At 36.2% G+C, this 19805-nt stretch overlaps 3 protein-coding genes across 3 annotated transcripts in view; 1 reads left to right on the top strand and 2 right to left on the bottom strand.

The window, feature by feature from the left end:
- Positions 1-3285, bottom strand: part of LOC134665508 (nipped-B-like protein) — a 36353-nt gene extending 33068 nt beyond the window's left edge. The window contains exons 1-4 of the mRNA XM_063522483.1: positions 3128-3285; positions 2660-2780; positions 2062-2230; positions 19-611 (exon numbers count right to left, since the gene is read on the bottom strand). Of these exons, the coding sequence (XP_063378553.1) occupies positions 19-611; positions 2062-2230; positions 2660-2726 (829 nt within the window). The 5' untranslated portion in view covers positions 2727-2780; positions 3128-3285. The remainder of the gene's footprint in view (positions 1-18; positions 612-2061; positions 2231-2659; positions 2781-3127) is intronic.
- A 1413-nt stretch (positions 3286-4698) lies between these two features.
- On the top strand, positions 4699-7156 carry LOC134665192 (dehydrogenase/reductase SDR family protein 7-like). Its single transcript, XM_063522059.1, has 6 exons — positions 4699-4820; positions 4944-5104; positions 5206-5349; positions 5668-5887; positions 6144-6389; positions 6941-7156. Exons 2-6 carry the CDS (start codon positions 4970-4972, stop codon positions 7132-7134), a joined length of 939 nt encoding a protein of 312 aa, XP_063378129.1. The 5' UTR covers positions 4699-4820; positions 4944-4969; the 3' UTR covers positions 7135-7156.
- A 2796-nt stretch (positions 7157-9952) lies between these two features.
- LOC134665194 (transmembrane protein 11 homolog, mitochondrial-like) lies at positions 9953-11121 on the bottom strand. Its single transcript, XM_063522060.1, has 3 exons — positions 11034-11121; positions 10641-10861; positions 9953-10567 (listed from the first exon to the last, which is right to left on the bottom strand). The coding sequence occupies exons 1-3, from the start codon at positions 11054-11056 to the stop codon at positions 10287-10289; spliced, it is 525 nt and encodes a 174-aa protein (XP_063378130.1). The 5' UTR covers positions 11057-11121; the 3' UTR covers positions 9953-10286.
- Between the last annotated feature and the right edge of the window lie 8684 nt (positions 11122-19805).

Below are 19805 nucleotides of genomic sequence, written 5' to 3'. Positions count from 1 at the left end.
TATAAAAACTGTGGTTACCTTGTTCAAATGGCTTTTCCTGAGACTGCATCATTAATCTCTGTTGGTCAGGCAAATTTCCAGGTGACATAGCAAGAGGATCTTTATCTTCAGATAAATTAGTACCAAAACTTGGATTCTCTTGGGTCAAACTTCCATAGAAACCACCATTTTGGGGGTTAGAACTAGAAGTGTTGGACATGGGACTTGTATATGTGGAAGAATTAGCACTATTCCATAAAGGAGACGCATTGTTCTGTGCAGTGATGTTTACTTGGCTACCAGGCCTGGCTTGTGATGGTGGAGAGCCCATGTTGACGTGTGGTGAGGACTGGCATGGTGGGGCTAGCAGTTGCTGGTTTGGAATGGCTGCCGAGTGAACTGCTGTCCCAACTGAAGACGGACTTGAGTGAGCAGTATTGTGTGATGCGTAATTGTATGAGGCAGAAGGTGACAATCCATTAAACTTTGAGGTGACATGATTGCCCCAATGGTTTCTCTGTTGTTGGTCAAATACATTGGGATTTACATGTAATATTGCTTTCAGTAGTTCAGGTGTAGCTTGTTGAGGAGCAGGGCTTACTGCATTGGGTATGCTTTCCTCCTTAAGATCTCTGAAATGTACAGTTTTATCAAATAAAGTAAAAACCTGCTCTTCATCAATACCTACCAGGTTACCTCTGTAAATAATGGATAACCAATCTGAAAAAAAACTTCTAACCAGAAAATGGACTTACATTTTCGTGGTCAGGTCAACTACCAAGACAATTCAACTTTTCTTGGCACCTTATTTCACTTTTACAACTAGAGTAGAGGCCATCAATTATGAGATTTATCATCCTGTTGGTTGTTAAGTATTCTTTAATAGTTATGGTAATATGCAGGTATAAACTGGAACTTTATAGTAGCCAGACCAATTTATTCAAATTAAAGTCTTTATTAATAAAATCACATTCTTCATTTAAAGTTTCAAAAAGGTTGATCAATTGTGGTAAATAAAAAATGTATGGAGACCAGAATGATCAACTTTATAAAAATAAGACCAGTGCAAAATAATATGTCATATACATAAACATACATAAAACTGTCTGTACCCTTTTCAATGCAAAATTGTTATCATTATATTTATACTTCTTTCCGTTAAATTATCATTAAATCTACTATTTACTATTTGAAATGCGAGAACCATACTTTTAGATGAATTATACTCACAACTAAATCTTACCTTTTATACATTTATCATTTTTATTGATATACTGTATGAGTGTTATAGTATGTCACTCTTAAACAGCATTTGCTAAAGATTATTATAGCTAAATTTTTAGACCTGAATCAGTTTAATACATATATAAAAATCACTTAAGTTTACAAAATATTACTCATTTCAACCTGTCGCAATATATTCATAATTTAGTTCCCTACAATAGCTGTCTTTGAAGTATGTTGCACTTACTAACTTTTGAATTATATGTGTTGCAAATTTTATCTCATGAGTGAGGCAATTTCCTAGTGCACAAAACGGCCAGTGTAGACATGTCTCGGCCAAGGCGGCACATGCGAGGCCCATCTACACTGCCGTTATGTGCATGAGGAAACTGCTCCTGGTGGATGTTCGCTATGTGTGGACCTATTGCAGCTCATTGGCAGTATTACTATAGCTTCAACACTTTTCTAAAGTCACAACTGCAAATTGAAACATAAGATTGGGGGGAAAACGGGGGACAACTACTTGATAAGTTTTTTCACTCCTATTTATTTTGTATATACATAAGCTATGTGCATGCCAAGTTTATGCTTTCTTTAATGGGAATGTACTATGAGCTATGAACCCTGACTGTATTTGGCATGCCTTACACTTCACAATGTATGAGGAATCATTAGATGTCTCAGAAAACTGGTACAGGTAGTTTTTGCATGTGTATAAAAAAAAATTCCTTGTCTAAAACCATAGGACAGGGGTCACCAAACTGATTTAGGGGTGCACAAAATTATTATTAGACATTAATTTTAAATAAATAACAAATTTATATGAATAATAACAAGAAACACTATAATATCACTCACATATGCTCCACAGAGGTTTTCATAAGCGACTGCAAAAGAAGGGTAACCAAATTGTCATCTCGGGTAGCAAGTAATATTGCAGCCTCCTCCGCGACTCTCGGGTGAAACAACTGAGACTTATTGTTGAGGGTTGATGGTAAAGGTGTGGGAAGTGGTAGAACTGGTAATACTGTGGAAAATATATAATTTATAGCATGCTTAAATTCTTTTCAGTCTACTTGTTACAAAAGAGGCTTTCAATACTATAATGTTTAGATAGAGTCAAGTCAAACATGCTTTAGACCATAACTTAATTTAGTGACCTTTTTTTCATAAAATTAATGATGGTTTAAAAGCAATCTAAACATAGTTAAACCTAGCATAATTTCATACATTAAATGCGATAATTATATTATAATGGTGCAAAAAGTTATATTGACAGTATTGTATGAAAAAAAAACGAAATATCCACATTCTAATAATTGTAATAGTAAATAAACAACACCTATTTAGAAAATAAACTAATTTTCTTGAATATCATTGAAATTAATAGACATATTGAAGAAATCGTGACACTACACAGAAATGATTACAAATACGGTTATATTACTGTACTTACAATCCGTCAAACTGGCTACTCCTGCCAAAGTTGTAATAGGGACACTTGGAATATCCCTCTCATTCATCTTGATTATAAAATTTCGGGAGTATATTATTTCCTCTGTTGCACTAACACTAGCCTAGAAGTAAAAAGAAAGTCTTTGCTGTCGTATTGTAACACACACCAGACGATGTTTGCGTAGTCACTGATGCCATTCTCATTTTACTTTCCACATACGTAACACTTTACACAATCAACTAAATTAAAGTTGCTGAAGATATATCATAAGGAATACATTCCACAAATATAACAACAAATCCAAAGATTGTTGTGAAAATGGGGCAGCCGTCAATTTGATGCTTTGTTGTGCGTTGTGCATCAAAACGAAGGTCAGCGCATCTGAACGACACTCCCTGTGTTTCGTGGGAAACGTCGAGTAGGCAGTATTGAATTGTTTTTTGCTATATTAAATCGACTTATACTCACTGAAACATTATGTTAATTAATAAAAATATACTAAAATCCGAAAAAACCAAACATTATTCCAACATTTAGATAATCACGGAATCGTGAAACAATGTTGCCATATTGACTAATAAAATCATCATAGTGTTGTCAGGTTACAAAAATGCCATGAAGCTTGAAATGAGGTTAAACGCGCAAAGTTCAACGAAGATGGCGCTCAAATGGCGCTACCAAGGGCCCAACCTTTTCTGTTCTCTTTCACGACGCAGCAACTAGTATCATTTCTCTCACCTCGCTCTTTTAAAATGCCGTTTGTCAAAAAAGGACAACCATACTGTTGACAAGGCGGACTTCAAATCAAGTGTTGCCTTTCTTGATGCGCCCACCCTGTGTATGTGTGCGTAAAAGCGTATATGTGTGTTCTTTTAGGGATGTGAAAAGTCGATGTTAATCATGTTATATATCGATAAACGCTACACAGCGGAACGTAATAGCGATTAATTGAAGCTTCAATATCTTCGTTAAACATAAACATTATTGAAATGCTAATGGATAATGAATATATTATAATATAATAATATAATTCAATTATTGCGGAACACCTATTTTAGGAGGTATTTATGTATTTTAATTAAATATCTGAACTTTCCCTTGGTTCCCTGCTGGGGCGTGACTATAAAATTGTGATCTGATAACCACAATAAAGAATAAAAGCGTTTTTGGTCATTTTAGGTATCGTTAAGTCTTTGAAGTAAAATTAAAATTGCAAGAAATGTCGATAGTTTATCGATATGACTTTATCGACATGGCTACAGCAACGTGGGCCTCATTGTTAATCGTACACTAAACAAAAGTGGCAACAGTGACAGCTCGCTGAGACTACGTCTATATATATATTATGTCTATGGGCGCTACAGTGCAAAGAGAATACATTTATAATCACTACGTTTTACTATAGTGAAACGGTTCCGAGTGCCATGAGAGATTCTTTTATGATACGTACACCCCAGCCAGTTGTTTGCTCGGATGTTTAGACCGAGTTAACAACTACCCATCATGGTTCACGACAAGCCATTACCATTGTGTACCGGGGGCAATGGTATACAATGGCGGACGGTTAGCCATCGTAGTGCGCAATCGAGAAGTTGTCAGTTTTATTGGCACACTTCAAAAGGCGCCAGTCAAGCCCCAGTACACAGTGGCTAACGATGGGCCAGGCCAAGCCATGCTTTGCAACGCGCAACTGTAGGCCATCACCACGTAGCTGTGTTCACGCAGTGGTGTATAGCACATTGATGCCGCACACGCACACTGTAGTAACTATTTATTTGCATACTGCTTACACTTAGGTCTTACTTATGTACTATAAAAGTGTGCGCAACAAGGGACGGTGGTCGCCGTACGTGCGTTATGGACGCAGATATAAGTTAGAGCGAGAAAGAGATATTTTGACCGCACCAAGGTCGCGGTGCGGTAGTCTGTTATGGCTTTTACAGTTGCGCATTACCTTTGTGAATACTCTGCCTTATTTTTATTTTTCTTTTGGTATCTATGGTCAAAAATTTCTGTCATTCCTGAGAGTTGTCAATGTCATTCATGTGAATTTGCGTCATTGTCGACATCGTATTTTATTTTGATTTCTATATTTACTAGGTATATTTTGTTCTGTTACAAGACGCGGTCACCTACGACGGTCAAAGTTCCACTCTCATCGGTACGACCATCTTATTTTGCAACCCGGCTTTTATTATCAGATTTTTACTATAAAGTGATAACTATGGACTGCTCATGTTGATACTGTGCTCTCTTATTTTTTGTAATTTTATAATATTTCCAGATATTGTATTTGTACTGATAGACAATATGAAACTCGACAATTATGGAGGGATTGTTTGGTACCTCAAATATTTCGGCTTACCTTTAGCATTGTGCGTGACTATATGCAAAGTATACAACCGAGTGTCGCAGAAAAAGCGAAGGGCTACTTTACAAGGAAAGGCATGTATAAATTATAAGATTATTATTGTTTGTTTCTTGTTTTTTAGTGGATATGAGAGTTGCAGTATCCATAATGTTGTTTTTATGTTTTTCTATTTCAGGTTGTGCTCATAACTGGGGCCAGTTCTGGCATAGGGGAAGCATTGGCGCATGCTTTCTATGAGCAAGGAAGTAAGGTTGTATTAGCTGCTAGAAGGGAACCTGAACTTAATAGAGTTAAAACAGACTTGTTATCTAAGAAGCTGGTAAGCAGAAATTACATCTAAATTTTTAGTCTGTACTGCAAATCGTAATTCAAGACCAAAAAAAGAAAATGTTGCCACTTTTTACTAGCGCGTCTTGTATTTACGTAAAAATAAATAAATAAAAGTACTTTTTTAAATTGTAGGAGTAAAATTACTTTTAATAAATTATCTTAGCATGATTATTTATCCAAAGGAATTTACTATTTTACAAACAAATTATTGCAGTGGCAACATTGTCTTACTTTTTTTGGTCTTGAATTACGTTTTGCAGTTTAAGTCTAAGACCTTTATTTGACCTTGATTGTTGTTAATTTTCAGCCAATTGCTACTCTTGAACCCATTGTAATTCGTTTGGACCTAGCAGATCTGGATAGTTTAGAAGGTTTTGCCAAAAATGTACAGACTCTTTGTGGCCCGGTGGACATTTTGATTAACAATGGTGGAATATCTCACAGAGACTCAATACTGCACACAAAGATAGATGTAGACAAACAAATCATGTATGTCAACTACTTCGGTCCTGTGTGCTTAACAAAAGGTAATACAGGCCATTTCCTTATATTTTAATGTTTCCAACTAACTTTCATATAAATCAAATTTTTACATTTAATTACATATTTTTCCTTGTGTCTGTAGCTACTGAAATTAAATTCAATGTTCATAATTTTTTCTTATTGAGTAAGCAGGTTGATACACCCCAGCAAAGGGAAGAAGAAGGTTGATGATTAATATTTGTAATCCTATATTGTCCCTATAGCTTCCTTACATATTATGTTTTCATATTTTCCTTTCAGCTTTGCTGCCAAAGATGGTTGAACAAAAGAGTGGTCATATAGTATTTGTAAGCTCTGTACAAGGATTGATAGCTATCCCAGACCGTTCCGCCTATGCTGCATCCAAGTTTGCCATGCAGGCATTCGGAGATGCATTGAGATCTGAAATGCACCAGCATAATATTAATGTCTCTGTAGTAAGCCCTGGATATGTGAAGACTGCAGTTTCTCTAAATGCACTAACGGGCAGTGGAGAAAGGCATGCAGGTAAGAACACTTGTTTCTCAAACAAGCCAGTTGAGGCAGAATCAACTTAGGTAACAATTGTAACAACATGTAGCTCCAGTTTCTCTATCCTGCTTGTTGACAGTTTGTGCAGCCCAATAGTAAGAGTGCATCTGGTTTATATTTTTTTACTGGTTACACTACAAAAATGTAATAATACTATTTTAGTTATTTAAGTACATCGAGGGCTGCCTGATCCATACAGGAAACCTGACCAGATTTGTCCTAGTTTAGAGCCCTCTGAGTAAAACAGTTTTGTTGTGTCAGAGGTGTCCCTAATCTCTATTTATTAAATGATAAAAAGTATGGTGTCCAGGAAAATTTAATTTTTGTTAGCCATAGATAGAATGTTACCATAAAAATGTGGCTTTCAATCACAGAAACCCTTATGCTTCAAGTGCAATAAGTATGTTTCCATCTCAAAATTTGAACAGAAATTCTGATAGAAACCTAAATCCTTATTACAGATAAAGCATAAGGACCCTTCTCTGATGGAAAGCCACAAATATAAATGTGTGTCTTTTTGTTCCCAGTGATGGATCAGTCAACTGCTGAAGGGTTTTCTGCAGAGTATGTTGCAGACAGGATTCTGGACATGGTAGTGTCCAAAGAAAATGATCTAGTGATCAGTCAGTTTCTACCAAAAGTAGCAATATTCCTGAGACACAACATGCCAGGGCTCTATCATTGGGCAATGACCAGAAGGGCTACCAAAACTAAACTATAGATAAATGACTGTTGCTTGTTTATATTTGGGATTTTGGGTTTTATCTTTCGTATGTTATTTATCACCATTCGTTGTAGCCATTAAAAGTCTACCGCTTAATTCAAAGGGTTGGTGGGAAGTTATTATGGTTGACTGATTTGTGTTATGGTTTTGGGCGCCAGTTCTAGTCAGACTGATTTATATCAAAACTACAGTTACATAGATAAAATGTTACAGTTAAAAATAAACTTGTTTTTAACTAGTATTTTACGGGATTCATTGGACGGGATTTAAATTTAACATCCACGGTAACACGTACATATTAAGTTCATGGGATATGCGTCGAAACCTTCTTTTATAATAGTGATAACACACTATCGCACCGCACCAAGGTCATTGTGCGACGTACCCATAAGTAAGAGCGAGAAAGCGAAATCTCTTTCTCGCTCTTACTTATCGGTTCGTCGCACAATGACCTTGGTGCGGTGCGATAGTGTGTTACGGCTTTTAGGAGTTCCATCTACTACTACTAAGATATCAATTGAGTAAGACCTCGAGATAAGGATTAAAAATATTCGTTAATTTTTTTATTATTGGTGTGAGATACTATTACGTAAATCAATAATTCATTGATGTGAAAGAAAAATAAATTTGTGCGCCGTCGAACCGCGCCATCTTACATTCTTCTTCGTTATCCCGGCACTTTGCCACGGCTCATGTCATGGGAGCCTGGGGTCCGCTTGACAACTAACCGCGCCATCTTCATCAGCTATTACATAAAGAAATATAAGTAAAGAAAGAGTCGTAACTCCATACATCAGTTTTCTTACCAAAACCACAGAATAAATAATAGTATTAGAGTCGGACCAAAAAGTCTGCAGCGGATTTGATAGCCCATGCAGTCATAATTTCATAACCCGGTCAGGCCTATGGAACTCTCCGCGCGAGCTCGGATTAATACCTACGAATCTGCTCCCGTTCACGGTAGAAAAGCAAGCCAGTTGGTTGCCACACGCGCTCACGTCTCCGCGCGCCGCATTGTCAATTTTTACGATAGTTACAAGCTACGTAGGTACCTACCTACTATGTAATGTTTGTTATATATGACAAACCTGCTATTAATGTTATATATGACAAATGTATAGTTTTAGATATCTATCTATTTGAAATAGGTAGCAAATTTTTAATTTATTTTGGTAAATGTTTATTTTAACGACAGTAAGTTAACTTTACACCGGTGGTTAACTTATAATTAATTACCTGTATTAATGGGGTTTCTATTATTTTTCTTTATTGTGTAACATTAATCTCTATCTGGTTTTAAATTACACGAAGTTTTAAAACTAATTCTTGCTGGGATTATTGCGCGGTTTATAAAACGGCCTAAACACTGCGGTTACTGCAGGGACATATGACCTTTTAAAATGACTATTTCGCAAACACTAAAGCATAATCGGAATATTAGGTATAATTTAAGATTTAGCTTTCCTTTTATTTTACTCCGCTGTTTAAGTAGGTATTTATTTATCATTTCTAACCGTCACCAACCCTAGCGTTGTGCCGGTGCGCGCGCTGCGGGGAGCGGCACGTTGAAGGTCACTCCATTGTATTTTTGTGTAGGTATCAAAACGGTAGGTATTTGCGTTTTATTTGAGAGATAAGTATCTGTTCGTAAGAAGTATTATGTAATTTGTGAGCCGGTATCCATTGCGCGCGGCTGCTTCGCGAGCCAATGTTCGATAGTTTGCCGCGCGATATGGAGACAGGCCTTTAGAGTTTTCGTTCGCCGTGACATCTATTGCCAACTAGCAGTACTGATAAATACCGCTACATGACGCTAGATGTCGACTGCGACATAACGCGCGTACGAAAACTGATGTATGGAGTTATGTACCACTCTTTCTTTACTTACATAATTATTATATTACCCTACGGTTGGATATAGCATTGTTGTAACACAAGCATTACATTGAACTCAACCAAACAATTGAAAACTGTGACACATAGCCGCGTATCCACTAGAGGCAACCTCGGATCGAAAGGCTGCCTTTCTCCGAGGCCGCGCAAGTGGAGACCTGGAGACGCTGCCTCAACCTTAGGCTCGCGGATATTAGCAAATGTATAAACTCATACTAAACTAATCAATATGTAAACAGGTCCTTTACCTAAAAAATAACTGCATTTCAGTTGCGAGGAAGGTTTTGGGCTTATCCTGAGCAACTTTTACGATGCAGTTGCGAGGAAGGTTTTGGGCTTATCCTGAGCAACTTTTATGAATTTCGCAATTTCGGCGTTGGTCTCATAGTAAAAGTTGCTTAGTGTATAAATCCCAAAACCTAGCTGGCAACGGGAATGCAGTTATTTTTTAGCCAACCTGTATAAGGCAAGTGTACACACTCCTTAGGGGCCTTATCAGATAAAAATAAATTATAATCTTAATTTAAGCTCAGGAATGCATCCTTGAATTTAATGCAAATAAAAAAAATCTGTATATGATATGTCTGCATTTAATTGACTAGCTAATAAACTGTGATAAGGACTTTAGATAAAACAACTGAAAATGTCAAGTGGTCATTTTGGTTTTAATATTTTTATTTAGTTGAATAAAATACATACCTAATCTAAAAAAATATTATGGTAACCCGTGGAGCGGCCTAGTATCACATGTGTGATACTAACTCAATTTCGGTCGTAGCAACTCAGTATCAGATATGTGTTACTAGAGATCAATATGGGTCAAATTGCTTTGCTTCAATGTGTTGTGTGATGGTCATTCAACGGGTTAAGTAGGTTGTATGAAATGTATTTTTTTTTTTATCTTGATAATAAAATAATGACATCTTGGAACATATTTTATTGCATTAAAATTGGTTATTTCCTTGCCAACTATAATTATCATCAGTGATTAACTGATTTCATTCCATGTTTATTATTTATCCTAGTTATTTTATATAATGAAAATATCTTTTGTACAGACTCTTTATCTAAAACTATTATTATAACATTTTTACACTCTGCTTCCTACTATTTTATATAATTGATACAATATTCACTAGTAAGCTTCAAAATAGTACTACCTACTTCATATTTGAGAACAAGATTAACCTAGTTAAGCATGTATTGGCATAAGGACTGTTTGTTGAACCATTTCATTTATTTTTGAACCATTTCATTTATTTGAATGTTTCATAAAGTCTCCATAAGCATATTGCAGCTGCCGCTATAGAAACTGAGCTATGCAAATATATTTTCCGCCTGTTGTCAGTGCGCACTAGCACAACCGGAGATGCTGATGTTAGGTCACTCAATATAGGTAAGGTAGATAGATGACGGCGATCTTTCTCCTCTTGATATTTGCAGCATGGGTCCCATTGCCATGAGAGTGTGTAACAACCAGCACAGAGAATGGATGCAACACCAAAGGGTGTACAAGCTAAGGAACTCCATGCTAAACCTGAAAGTTTAATAACATGGCTATTATATTGAAATTAAAATATAAAGAATCTCAAACAGTTTTAAATGTTTACCAGAAGCAATCCCACATAGTCCACTGTAGACGGAGACTTTATGCAATAGGTTGCCTACATAAATCCACCTTGCAGTCTCTTCTCCAAGAGACTCTGGTTCTATAACTATAACGCTCACGCCGGCCTCAAGTGCTCTTTCCAATTCCATTTCAAATTTGATGTGTGCATTTTCACTATCGTAAACTTCTCGTATAATTGCGACACTCGATGGCTTTAAATCGCTGCAAAATAATGTTCATTTGTCAAAATATGGACCATACATAAAGCCCGTATATGTTAGAAGAAGGAAAAATATTAATATTATGCGCTTCAATAAAAAATTGCATGTTTAGTTGTACTTTGGTTTCTAAAAATAAAGTATTACAGATATGTCTATTATTTACAATTACAAACCTGTCACTTTCATTACCCGCCATGTTAACTATAGACAATAGAGCAAAGTAGTGTTACTACATATAATAATTGGTGAACGGGATTCCGGTTTATCATTAATTCCATTTGGTCAATGGCAATAAAGCCAGTTTCACATCGACGAAAAATTACACTACTTGCAGTGCGTATAAGCCAAGGCCTATTGACTTCCTTGGAATGACGTGACCCTTCATAATTGTACATGTGTGCTCCGTTTCTAGAGCTGTATTGCCAGTAATTACCATAAAAATATTTTACTACAGCAACATTGCTAGAACTGGCTTTGTCTATACGATTTCTAGGAACAAATCCAATTATTTTATCAAATATATTTTGATTTGTATTTTATGGAGTAGTCAAAGTCATATGTAAATTATTATTTATTTTTTGAAATATGTAAATTATTATCTATTTCAGTTTGTCTTTGTCTATGTTCATAAAATCTATGAAGGGTAGACGTGCCTCTACCCTCCTTGATAAAATTTAAAAAAAAATCTTTGTCAATAGGCCTCTTTGATAGGCCTTGATTTGAGTCTGGCCGGTAAGAACATAGACAAGACAAAAGTCTGTAATGTCAATGCTGTCATTTAACGCCAAAAATATAAATTTTCATATATAACGATTTATTCACTTGAAATATTGTTATTTACATATTAATTTAAAAATAAAAACTATTCATACGTACGAGCAACATATCTAAATGCGTCTTCGCACAGACTTAGTTAAATTTAAACCGTTGTCGCTCTTCCTTCCTTGCTGTATTATGTATCCGGCAATGGTGACTTCATCAACAATTCTTATCCGGATTATGAAAAGCCCTAATGTGTGTGTGGAAACCGTTGTAGTAAACCAGAAACAGCGATAATTTCAAGGTAAGAAATATATCAATCTTTAAATAAAAATGAGCATACTAATTACCAGATTCAAATATAATAATTTAATCTTACTATCCCCGTAAGTCCCGCGGACGCTATATCGCGTCCGAAATTATAATCTAAATTCATCATAGATGTAAAACCTCTCATTGTTTACGAGTAAGCTGGTAAATTTAGACCTTAGGAATTAGCGACGTTAGTAATTAGGAAGTTAGATTATATTGTTTAATTTGTGACCATTTTGTTTTAGAAAGTGAATCATGGCTTGAGCGTGAGATAATAATATAATCCGGGCCCGTCATATGATTTCTTGGAAAAAGCTCAAAGGGCACGTATCTGCTGCATATACAGACTAGTTTTCCGGTGACCAAGAACGCTGCGTGGAGCTGTGGAGCAGAAATGTCCAATAACCGGATAGATGTAATAACAACTTGTAACCATTTGCCATATCAATGTATGTATTCATATGTATTGCTCCTAACATATATACACTAATCCTAATAGGAATGAAAATATTTATATCTTAATAATACGTAACTTTTTGTAACCTTTTATATTTGACGAATTTTTAAATATAGTACCTAATCATTATCTTATAACGTATTTCTTTATTTATTTGTGATATGCTAATTTAAGAGCCCAACAACGTGCACACTAGCACCACTGCTAAAATAAATAATCGTGATTATTTAAGTTAAATTTAAATTTTACAGGTATTTAAAAAAGTGGCCGCTACTGACTGTATTGTATTTAAGTACCTTTTGAATACATCAAACTAGTTTTTATGTTGCTGGATTCGTCAATCTATGAGCTCAAAACAAAAACGGCCGCTTTAGTTTTGAACGGGTAGGTTGACGAATCCAGTAACATAAAAATTAGTTTAATGTATTCAGCAGTGGCGCTAGTGTGCACGTTGATGGGCTCTTAAACACCTGACCCCAACAAAAAATAAAATAATACAAAAAGAAATTCCCTCTCCGGGATTCGAACCCAGAACCATTAGCTTCCTGAACTGGATTACTGCCAATACCCGCTAGGGGCGCTAGGCTAAACGGGTTGTCAATTCTAATTACAATGGTATCCTACCGAGCGCTAGTAGTATAAACGAACTTTTGAAGGGGACATTTTTTTGTATGGAGTTATCGTTCTTCTCCTAGTGAGTATTATATTCTTTGGTATAAGCTATAGTTTGGCAAGCCATTTCCGTGAGTAGAAAAAGGCGGGAATTTTAATAAATGCAGGTGTGAAGGGTGCTCTCATAGAAAATTTGACTTTTGCGCCTTTTTCTACTGAGGTGGACGCAGTTGATATCTAAATCTCGGTTTTCATAGGATAACGGTGCCGTCATATAGCGGCTGTTTGTACACAAAATAATACGGCTAGAGTCTGACCAGCGAGTCGTGTCACAAGCAATTTTTTTAAATTCTTTATATGGTAACTTTTTTCCTATCCAATAAGCTGTCAGTTTCAAGCATAGAGGTATAATGGGTACGGTTTCTATGATTATGTCATGGGTATGTCTATGGTTTCAAGCTGTCATTTAATTTCATAGTAATTTTATTGCCAGGTGCGGCTTGTACTGAAATTCCCGCGTTTTTTTTTGTGACACGTCTCACTGGTCGGACTCTAAATATGGATGTCGTAGTATTTTGTATGGAGACGGCCACTATATGACGGCACCGCTATCCTAGGAACCCAGAGCTTAAAGGGGCAGTTGCTCTCCTCGCCATTGCTACTGTCCAAGTGTCCAGGCTAGAAGGTCGTTTTGTAAATTGGAAACAGTAAAAATCCTAAAGTACTATTTGCAACTATACTCTGTCAAACCATTTCCGTCAGTAGAAAAGACTTTAGAGACGCAGATTCCCAAGGATTTTCATGCAAAATAGTGGATTATTAGCTTAGGCCCCTCATCTACCTCTAAAAAAGCGGATCTATATTAATTTTAATTAAATTTTCAAGGAGGAAGGCAAATACATTGAAAAACACGGAAATATGGGACACGGCAACACTGGCGCACGAGTTATCGTCCCATATAACATTAAAATTTCGGGCCTTTTTATACTGACAGAGTTTTTTAACAAACTACCTTACCTGTTCCTAGGGTGAAAAGTTGTGTCTACTACATCAACTCCATGCCTGATCCATGCAGACCGGATCTCGAAACTTGTTGACCCGAGAGCCACGGGAGCGTGCCTATGCTTTGTTTTCGCGAATCGAGTTGTATTGAATTTGGTTTTTTGGAAGTTTTGTAAGCTGAATCCGGCTGATCCTGTCTGGACCGGACGGTTAATATTTGAAACAACTAATTATATATTATTATGTCGGCAAATGTCTATAGATATAACTGTAATATGGCTAAACATATGTCGTAGGTAATACTACTTGCGTCAATGGTAATTTTTTAGTGTTCCGTACAAAACTTTGTTCACGGAACACTTATTTTAAATGTAAAATCGTTACGATAAATGGTCATTGTGCAACTCGATTACATTACACATTTTCTATCTACTTAATAAACCTGAACAGCATTTTTGTAAACTAGGTATCATTTAGAAAATATTTTCCTCTACTCACAACTGTCGCCCACAACTAGCCGTTCTAAAATCCGCTTGCCTGATTAGGTAAAGGTGAATGTTGCAAACTAAGCTCTTAAAGAGTAAACAACGAAAAGGCAACGATTTATATTGTACATTTTGGACGTTATTACATCTACTTTACGGTTTGTTTTAATTTGGATCGCAAGTGCCTCATACGCTATTTCTGACACGTGGATCGCAATCGTGTTTAATACTTTGATACGTATAAGGAGTGTGTGGGTGCAAGGCTGACCTTATAGGCGCTACCCACAGGCTATGCTGAACATTTGTATAATTTCCCGACTGCCCACGCATCATAGCTCTTATCATTATCACCATTAATTATAGGTGGAGGTACCTGCTAGAACAATGAAAAAATATGGCGAGACTAAAAAAGGCTCTTACTGTGTATTAACAAAATCGGTCGAAGAGATAGTCGAGGACCTGAAAAGCTTAAGATAAAATAATATATTATCCGTAGTCGAAATTATAATACAAAACGGCAGCCATCTTGAATTTCCACATTTTTATTCAATTGCGGCGAACGTTAAATATATGTATAAGGGTGGGTTAGGGTGGTATTAAATCTGGAAATTGGACAGGTGGAATACCACCCTAAGAATTTGGTACTCTAGGTATAGAGTTTTTGGCGAACCGAGCTCTCAGTTCGGGGCGAACTACTTACTTATGTATAAAATAAAATTTTTGTGCATGCTATTGTATTTCGTTCGTAGCAACGCTTTTTTTAAAAGCTACATCATTCGCCAACAAAAAGTTGTCAGTCAGACACATGGCGAAATTCGTGATAAACACATTTACGGTTATGTCACGAGCAAGGACTGTCTGTTAGAAACAACTGTCAGCAATATTAATTATAATTCACGACAAAATTTATGAGGTACTTCCTAAGAACTGTATTCGCATATGTTACCTAGTACTTGTTATGTTAGCTATGGGTCAATTTTCACATAATTGGCGAATAAATGAGATCACCACGTAGCACTAGAGGAAATTTATCGAACGATCACCTCTGAATTGGTTTTGTTTTGCAATTGATGGCATGTTTCTGTTTCGAGTTCTTTGTATATTTTGTCCCCGTTATAACATCTGGTTTCGTGTTAGTTCACTTGGTTAAATAGAAAACTAATACTTACTCAGGTCGAACTGAATAGGTACTACCTACAACATCATGTAGCTTCCGCAAGTGAACAGACAATGGTATGTGGCACCGTGCGATTTCAGACTCTAATATTTTCAGATTAAACAACTGTACCGCTATTCGGAACCTAATAATAATATTGAGAGTGGCAACACTGTTGTCGGTCGTATTGTCCTTTTCTAGCATATACGTCCCTCTCTCTCCCACACTCCCACCACAGCAGTTTGCTTTTTGGCGGTTGTCGCAAAAACAAATTTCCAACTCATTGGCTTGCTGTTTTTCCATCTGGAAGGTCATGAAGCTAAACTGCTGGTGAGTTTTTGAATTTGTACCCCAGTTTAGCTGACTATATTGAAAAACAGTTTCTAACGGCTTTTGCCGTTCGAAATAAATATTTAAATTTAGTGTCCGTTAAACTATCTAGCAAATAAAAACGATCCGGAATAGTAATGTGTAAGTTTTCAAAGGCTGCCTGCGCGCACCGTGGCTATGCTAATGAAAATACTAAAACACATAATGTTAGAAAACACATCGAGCTGGTAAAGCGTGCACTTGTCACCATTAGAATTTAATTAATATTATACCTACATTAAGTCTCTTCTGAGTCTTATTACTTATTACTTTAAATCTTTGTGTGTCTATAATAACGGTTGAAATTAGGTATAACACTTAACTAAATGGTGATGTGTGGAGGCATACCCTTCAGTTTTCAAGTGATTTGTGTTTTCGAATACGAAAGGATCGGATAGTTAATACGTGTTACGTAGAACCTACGTATTAAGGTAGAAGCTTATAGACGTGTAGGGTTTATCTGTCCAAGTATCTATCAGCAACTTGTCGGTTTATCCCGTTCCGGGTTAAATATAATATTGCAAAATATATTTTTTTTTTGGTAATATACTTGCTGATAAATAACGTGTACCCGCTTAGGAGTCGACGAAGCCCCGCTTCGCGGGGCTTCTATTTCCGCTCTGAGGGACACAAGGTAACGAACAAACCTACATCGCAAGCATTGCATTTATTTTTGTGGAAAGTGAGTACTTCGGCAGTACGTAAACTTAAGTCTGACTAGATAAAGAGAGAGATTAGCATGGCTCTGCGCAAGAATGACATGGAAATCCTTAAGTATTTCACTCCTTATCTACCAATTTATATCTCTCCAACTAGATCTTTGATTAAAAAAAAAAAAAAAAAATGGTTAAAATGTAGGTAGATAGGTATCTCTTTAAAAAAATAACAGGTACTAACAGCTTAAAAGAACTCTTGCATGTAGTTGCTATATGTGCTTGTATTATTTTGGATTTGAATAACTTGATTATTCATTCTATATGTAACTATAGGTACATACAAGACGGTCAATCTTTAAGCCTACCTACCTACCTACATAAATAGTACCTACACTTGTAAACGTTTTAAATAAAATCGGAAGCCTGTGACTTGAAAGGGCATTAACGATATGGGAATGTTTAGATTGATTCATTGACGAAGACGCATGGTTTGCTTCATAATTTCAAATTATATTCGCTAACTGTAGAGTTAAAGTTTAGTTATGGCAAATCTCGTCACCGTGAATGACACTTTCTAAAAGTGCCTATTAAAGTAAATCCTTTCCCATTGTCGAGCGAAGAACTCTCAACTAAGGGAATATTACCCATAAACTTCATTTGAATGATATTCTTAAGCTATGTCTGTTATGGTTCCACCTGCGTAAGGTGTGCCTAAGAGAATCTTTTATTCAGGCACAAACTAACGTCAAGTTATTTGTGATGAAACCAATATGTTGTGTACCTATTTAAGCCTGCGCAAGGCTGCCATGTTTCCACCTGCGTAAGGTGTGCCAAAGAATCTTTGATTCATTCACAAACTGATATCAAGTTATTGATGATGATATTACAACCTATAAATATAAGCCTGCGCAAGGCATGTCAGAAATTAAATGATATGGTCATAACACAGGCGAGCGAGTAGGCCACAATCATAAAAATATAACAAAGATGAATATGTAAATACATCCTTTTGGACAAAGGACAAGTGAAAAGGGTTCTAACAAAATAATGTTCTGGGTAAAAATCAGTCGAAATAGGCTTCGTTATTCGAGGTTTCATTTTTGTTTACCAATCTATTTTAAGGGTCCCGGACACCCTATTGGCTAAACCCAAAATTGGACTAATTAACATTTCTAAAATTATAATATAATAGGTATAAAATAACCTAAGATTCCAGGCCTATCTCGACTCATTTTTATTTTAAAGATGAAAAAATCTTTGCACCCTAATATAAAATTGTGGTCTGGAGACGCTAAGCCTCATAACGTGGGTGGCATGGATAATACTAAGAGATTTAGTCACCTAAATTCGACCATAAGCCCAGGCAGAATATTGATATTTAGAATAAGGTGTGGTCAATCCTCCAAGGTCCAGATAATCTGTGGACTCTAATTAAATCAGGCTCACTTAAGCTCACGACACAACATAGCTTACGGTTCAATTCTGAAATAAGCTATGTTTAATATCACTCATGGTGTGAAAATAAAATTACAAGAGCACAAACAGCCTGCTCAAGGTGTACAAAGGGTTCCGTTTAGCGGCCCTATGAATATCTAAAAACCTTTGAAGTCTATGCCTGCTATGACAGACTCGAAATTAATATAAATTATATTTGCCTCGAGAGCACTAGTCTTTCAGTTAACATTTTTACGAGTACCTACCTATGTAGGTACACGACATAACCAAGGTTACCTATTTAATTATTATATCCCTGACTGGCATGGTATAGGAAAATTGTCATGTGCTGCACAAGCATGTTGGAAATAAAAATATACAAAACTGACCAAACTGGGCGTTTATGAATGCTTTATTTTACACCCTTATGTCTGCCTTGTGAACCTTGAGGATTCGAATCACCTTGATCGTAAGTGCTCCTATGCACAGATTAAGTTTATTTTAAACTACCCATGCACTAATCTCAAGGGCACGTGCTTCTATGCACGGACCAAATATTGTTATCACATAATTCACTTATCATTATTCGTCATAGTTTGATACTATACGTTTAACAAATGTACCCACCGTAGAATGTAATGTACCCAGTCATAAGGTTTTTAATAAACAGTGACTTAATGGTTTACACGAACGATTCTAGTATAACTTCTGGGCGGTCACGTCTAGGGCATGACCCTCTAGTTCTCAATTTATACAAAATTATAGCATTGCGATACTGTTTGCTTTGCACAATGTGAAACAGCAGCAAGCCTTGCGAAAAGGCGAAGCTATTTTGAAAGGCGAGTACTTTTCAAAAATACATTGTAATATATATAAATATGTTTTTGTCGTGGAACAAGTACACCCAAACAAATGCAGTCATTTATTATAATATGTTAGCAAAACTCTGCAAAAGAGTTATATAGTCTGTCTGTACAGTGTAACTTGAAGGCATCAATGCACATGAATCTCTTGAAACATGGTGGATCAATTAATTTACACCCCGTCTGTGTCTTGCTCCTATTACCAAATCCACAAGTTAAGGACCTCAACCTATATATAGGTACCCTTCTTGCTCGAGACCTGTAAAAAATGTACACAATAATTTCATGCAGTCAAGTGTCGGAAAACTAGGTCCACACACTTAGCGATATCGTGAATATATATCCAAGAACTCTGTATATTGCCTCCCAGGAGGCGGGATGTTATTAGACTAACCTATAGTAGGTAGTAGGCCAGAGATATAGTATACAAAAGTACACTGGCCCAAATTAAGTAATATTATATTTCAGAATATAAAATAATTTACAATCTTGCTATTATTGAAATATAAACAAGTAACAATTATCCTTAGTTCATAAGGAGGATAAGTATACCTAAATATCTAATAGATTCGACAAAGTGTTGATTCTAGCATTGGATAAAATAGCTCCCTCTTAAAGGGCCTCTGCGCTGTTGGCTTTGGGGCCACAGGCGCCCGGCAAATGGTAATAGGGAACCCCCTGGTTTCCCACAGCAAATAATGTAAAATCACGAAATAAGCACATAAATTTGTATTTCGGTTAAAAGCACCTATGCGATGAGCTAGGGTTTCGAATTAAGTATCTGATTCCTTATAATTTACACACTGAATAGAGAAAACTGAATATTCAGAATTAAGCAAT

Source organism: Cydia fagiglandana, chromosome 6, assembly GCF_963556715.1.
Source record: "Cydia fagiglandana chromosome 6, ilCydFagi1.1, whole genome shotgun sequence".
Classification (NCBI taxonomy): domain Eukaryota; kingdom Metazoa; phylum Arthropoda; class Insecta; order Lepidoptera; family Tortricidae; genus Cydia; species Cydia fagiglandana.
The sequence above is the reverse complement of the archived record's forward strand: the minus strand, read 5'-3'. Positions and strand labels throughout refer to the sequence as shown.

Excerpts from the sequence above, each read along its gene's own strand:
- LOC134665192 (XM_063522059.1), top strand. The coding sequence starts at position 4,970 with ATGAAACTCGACAATTATGGAGGGATTGTTTGGTACCTCAAATATTTC. Across the intron at positions 5,888-6,143 it reads TCCTGTGTGCTTAACAAAAG|CTTTGCTGCCAAAGATGGTT; the intron begins GTAATACAGGCC and ends TTTTCCTTTCAG. Across the intron at positions 6,390-6,940 it reads CAGTGGAGAAAGGCATGCAG|TGATGGATCAGTCAACTGCT; the intron begins GTAAGAACACTT and ends TTTTGTTCCCAG.
- LOC134665194 (XM_063522060.1), bottom strand. The coding sequence starts at position 11,056 with ATGGCGGGTAATGAAAGTGACAG. Across the intron at positions 10,862-11,033 it reads GCGGGTAATGAAAGTGACAG|CGATTTAAAGCCATCGAGTG; the intron begins GTTTGTAATTGT and ends ATTATTTTGCAG. Across the intron at positions 10,568-10,640 it reads ACTATGTGGGATTGCTTCTG|GTTTAGCATGGAGTTCCTTA; the intron begins GTAAACATTTAA and ends TTAAACTTTCAG.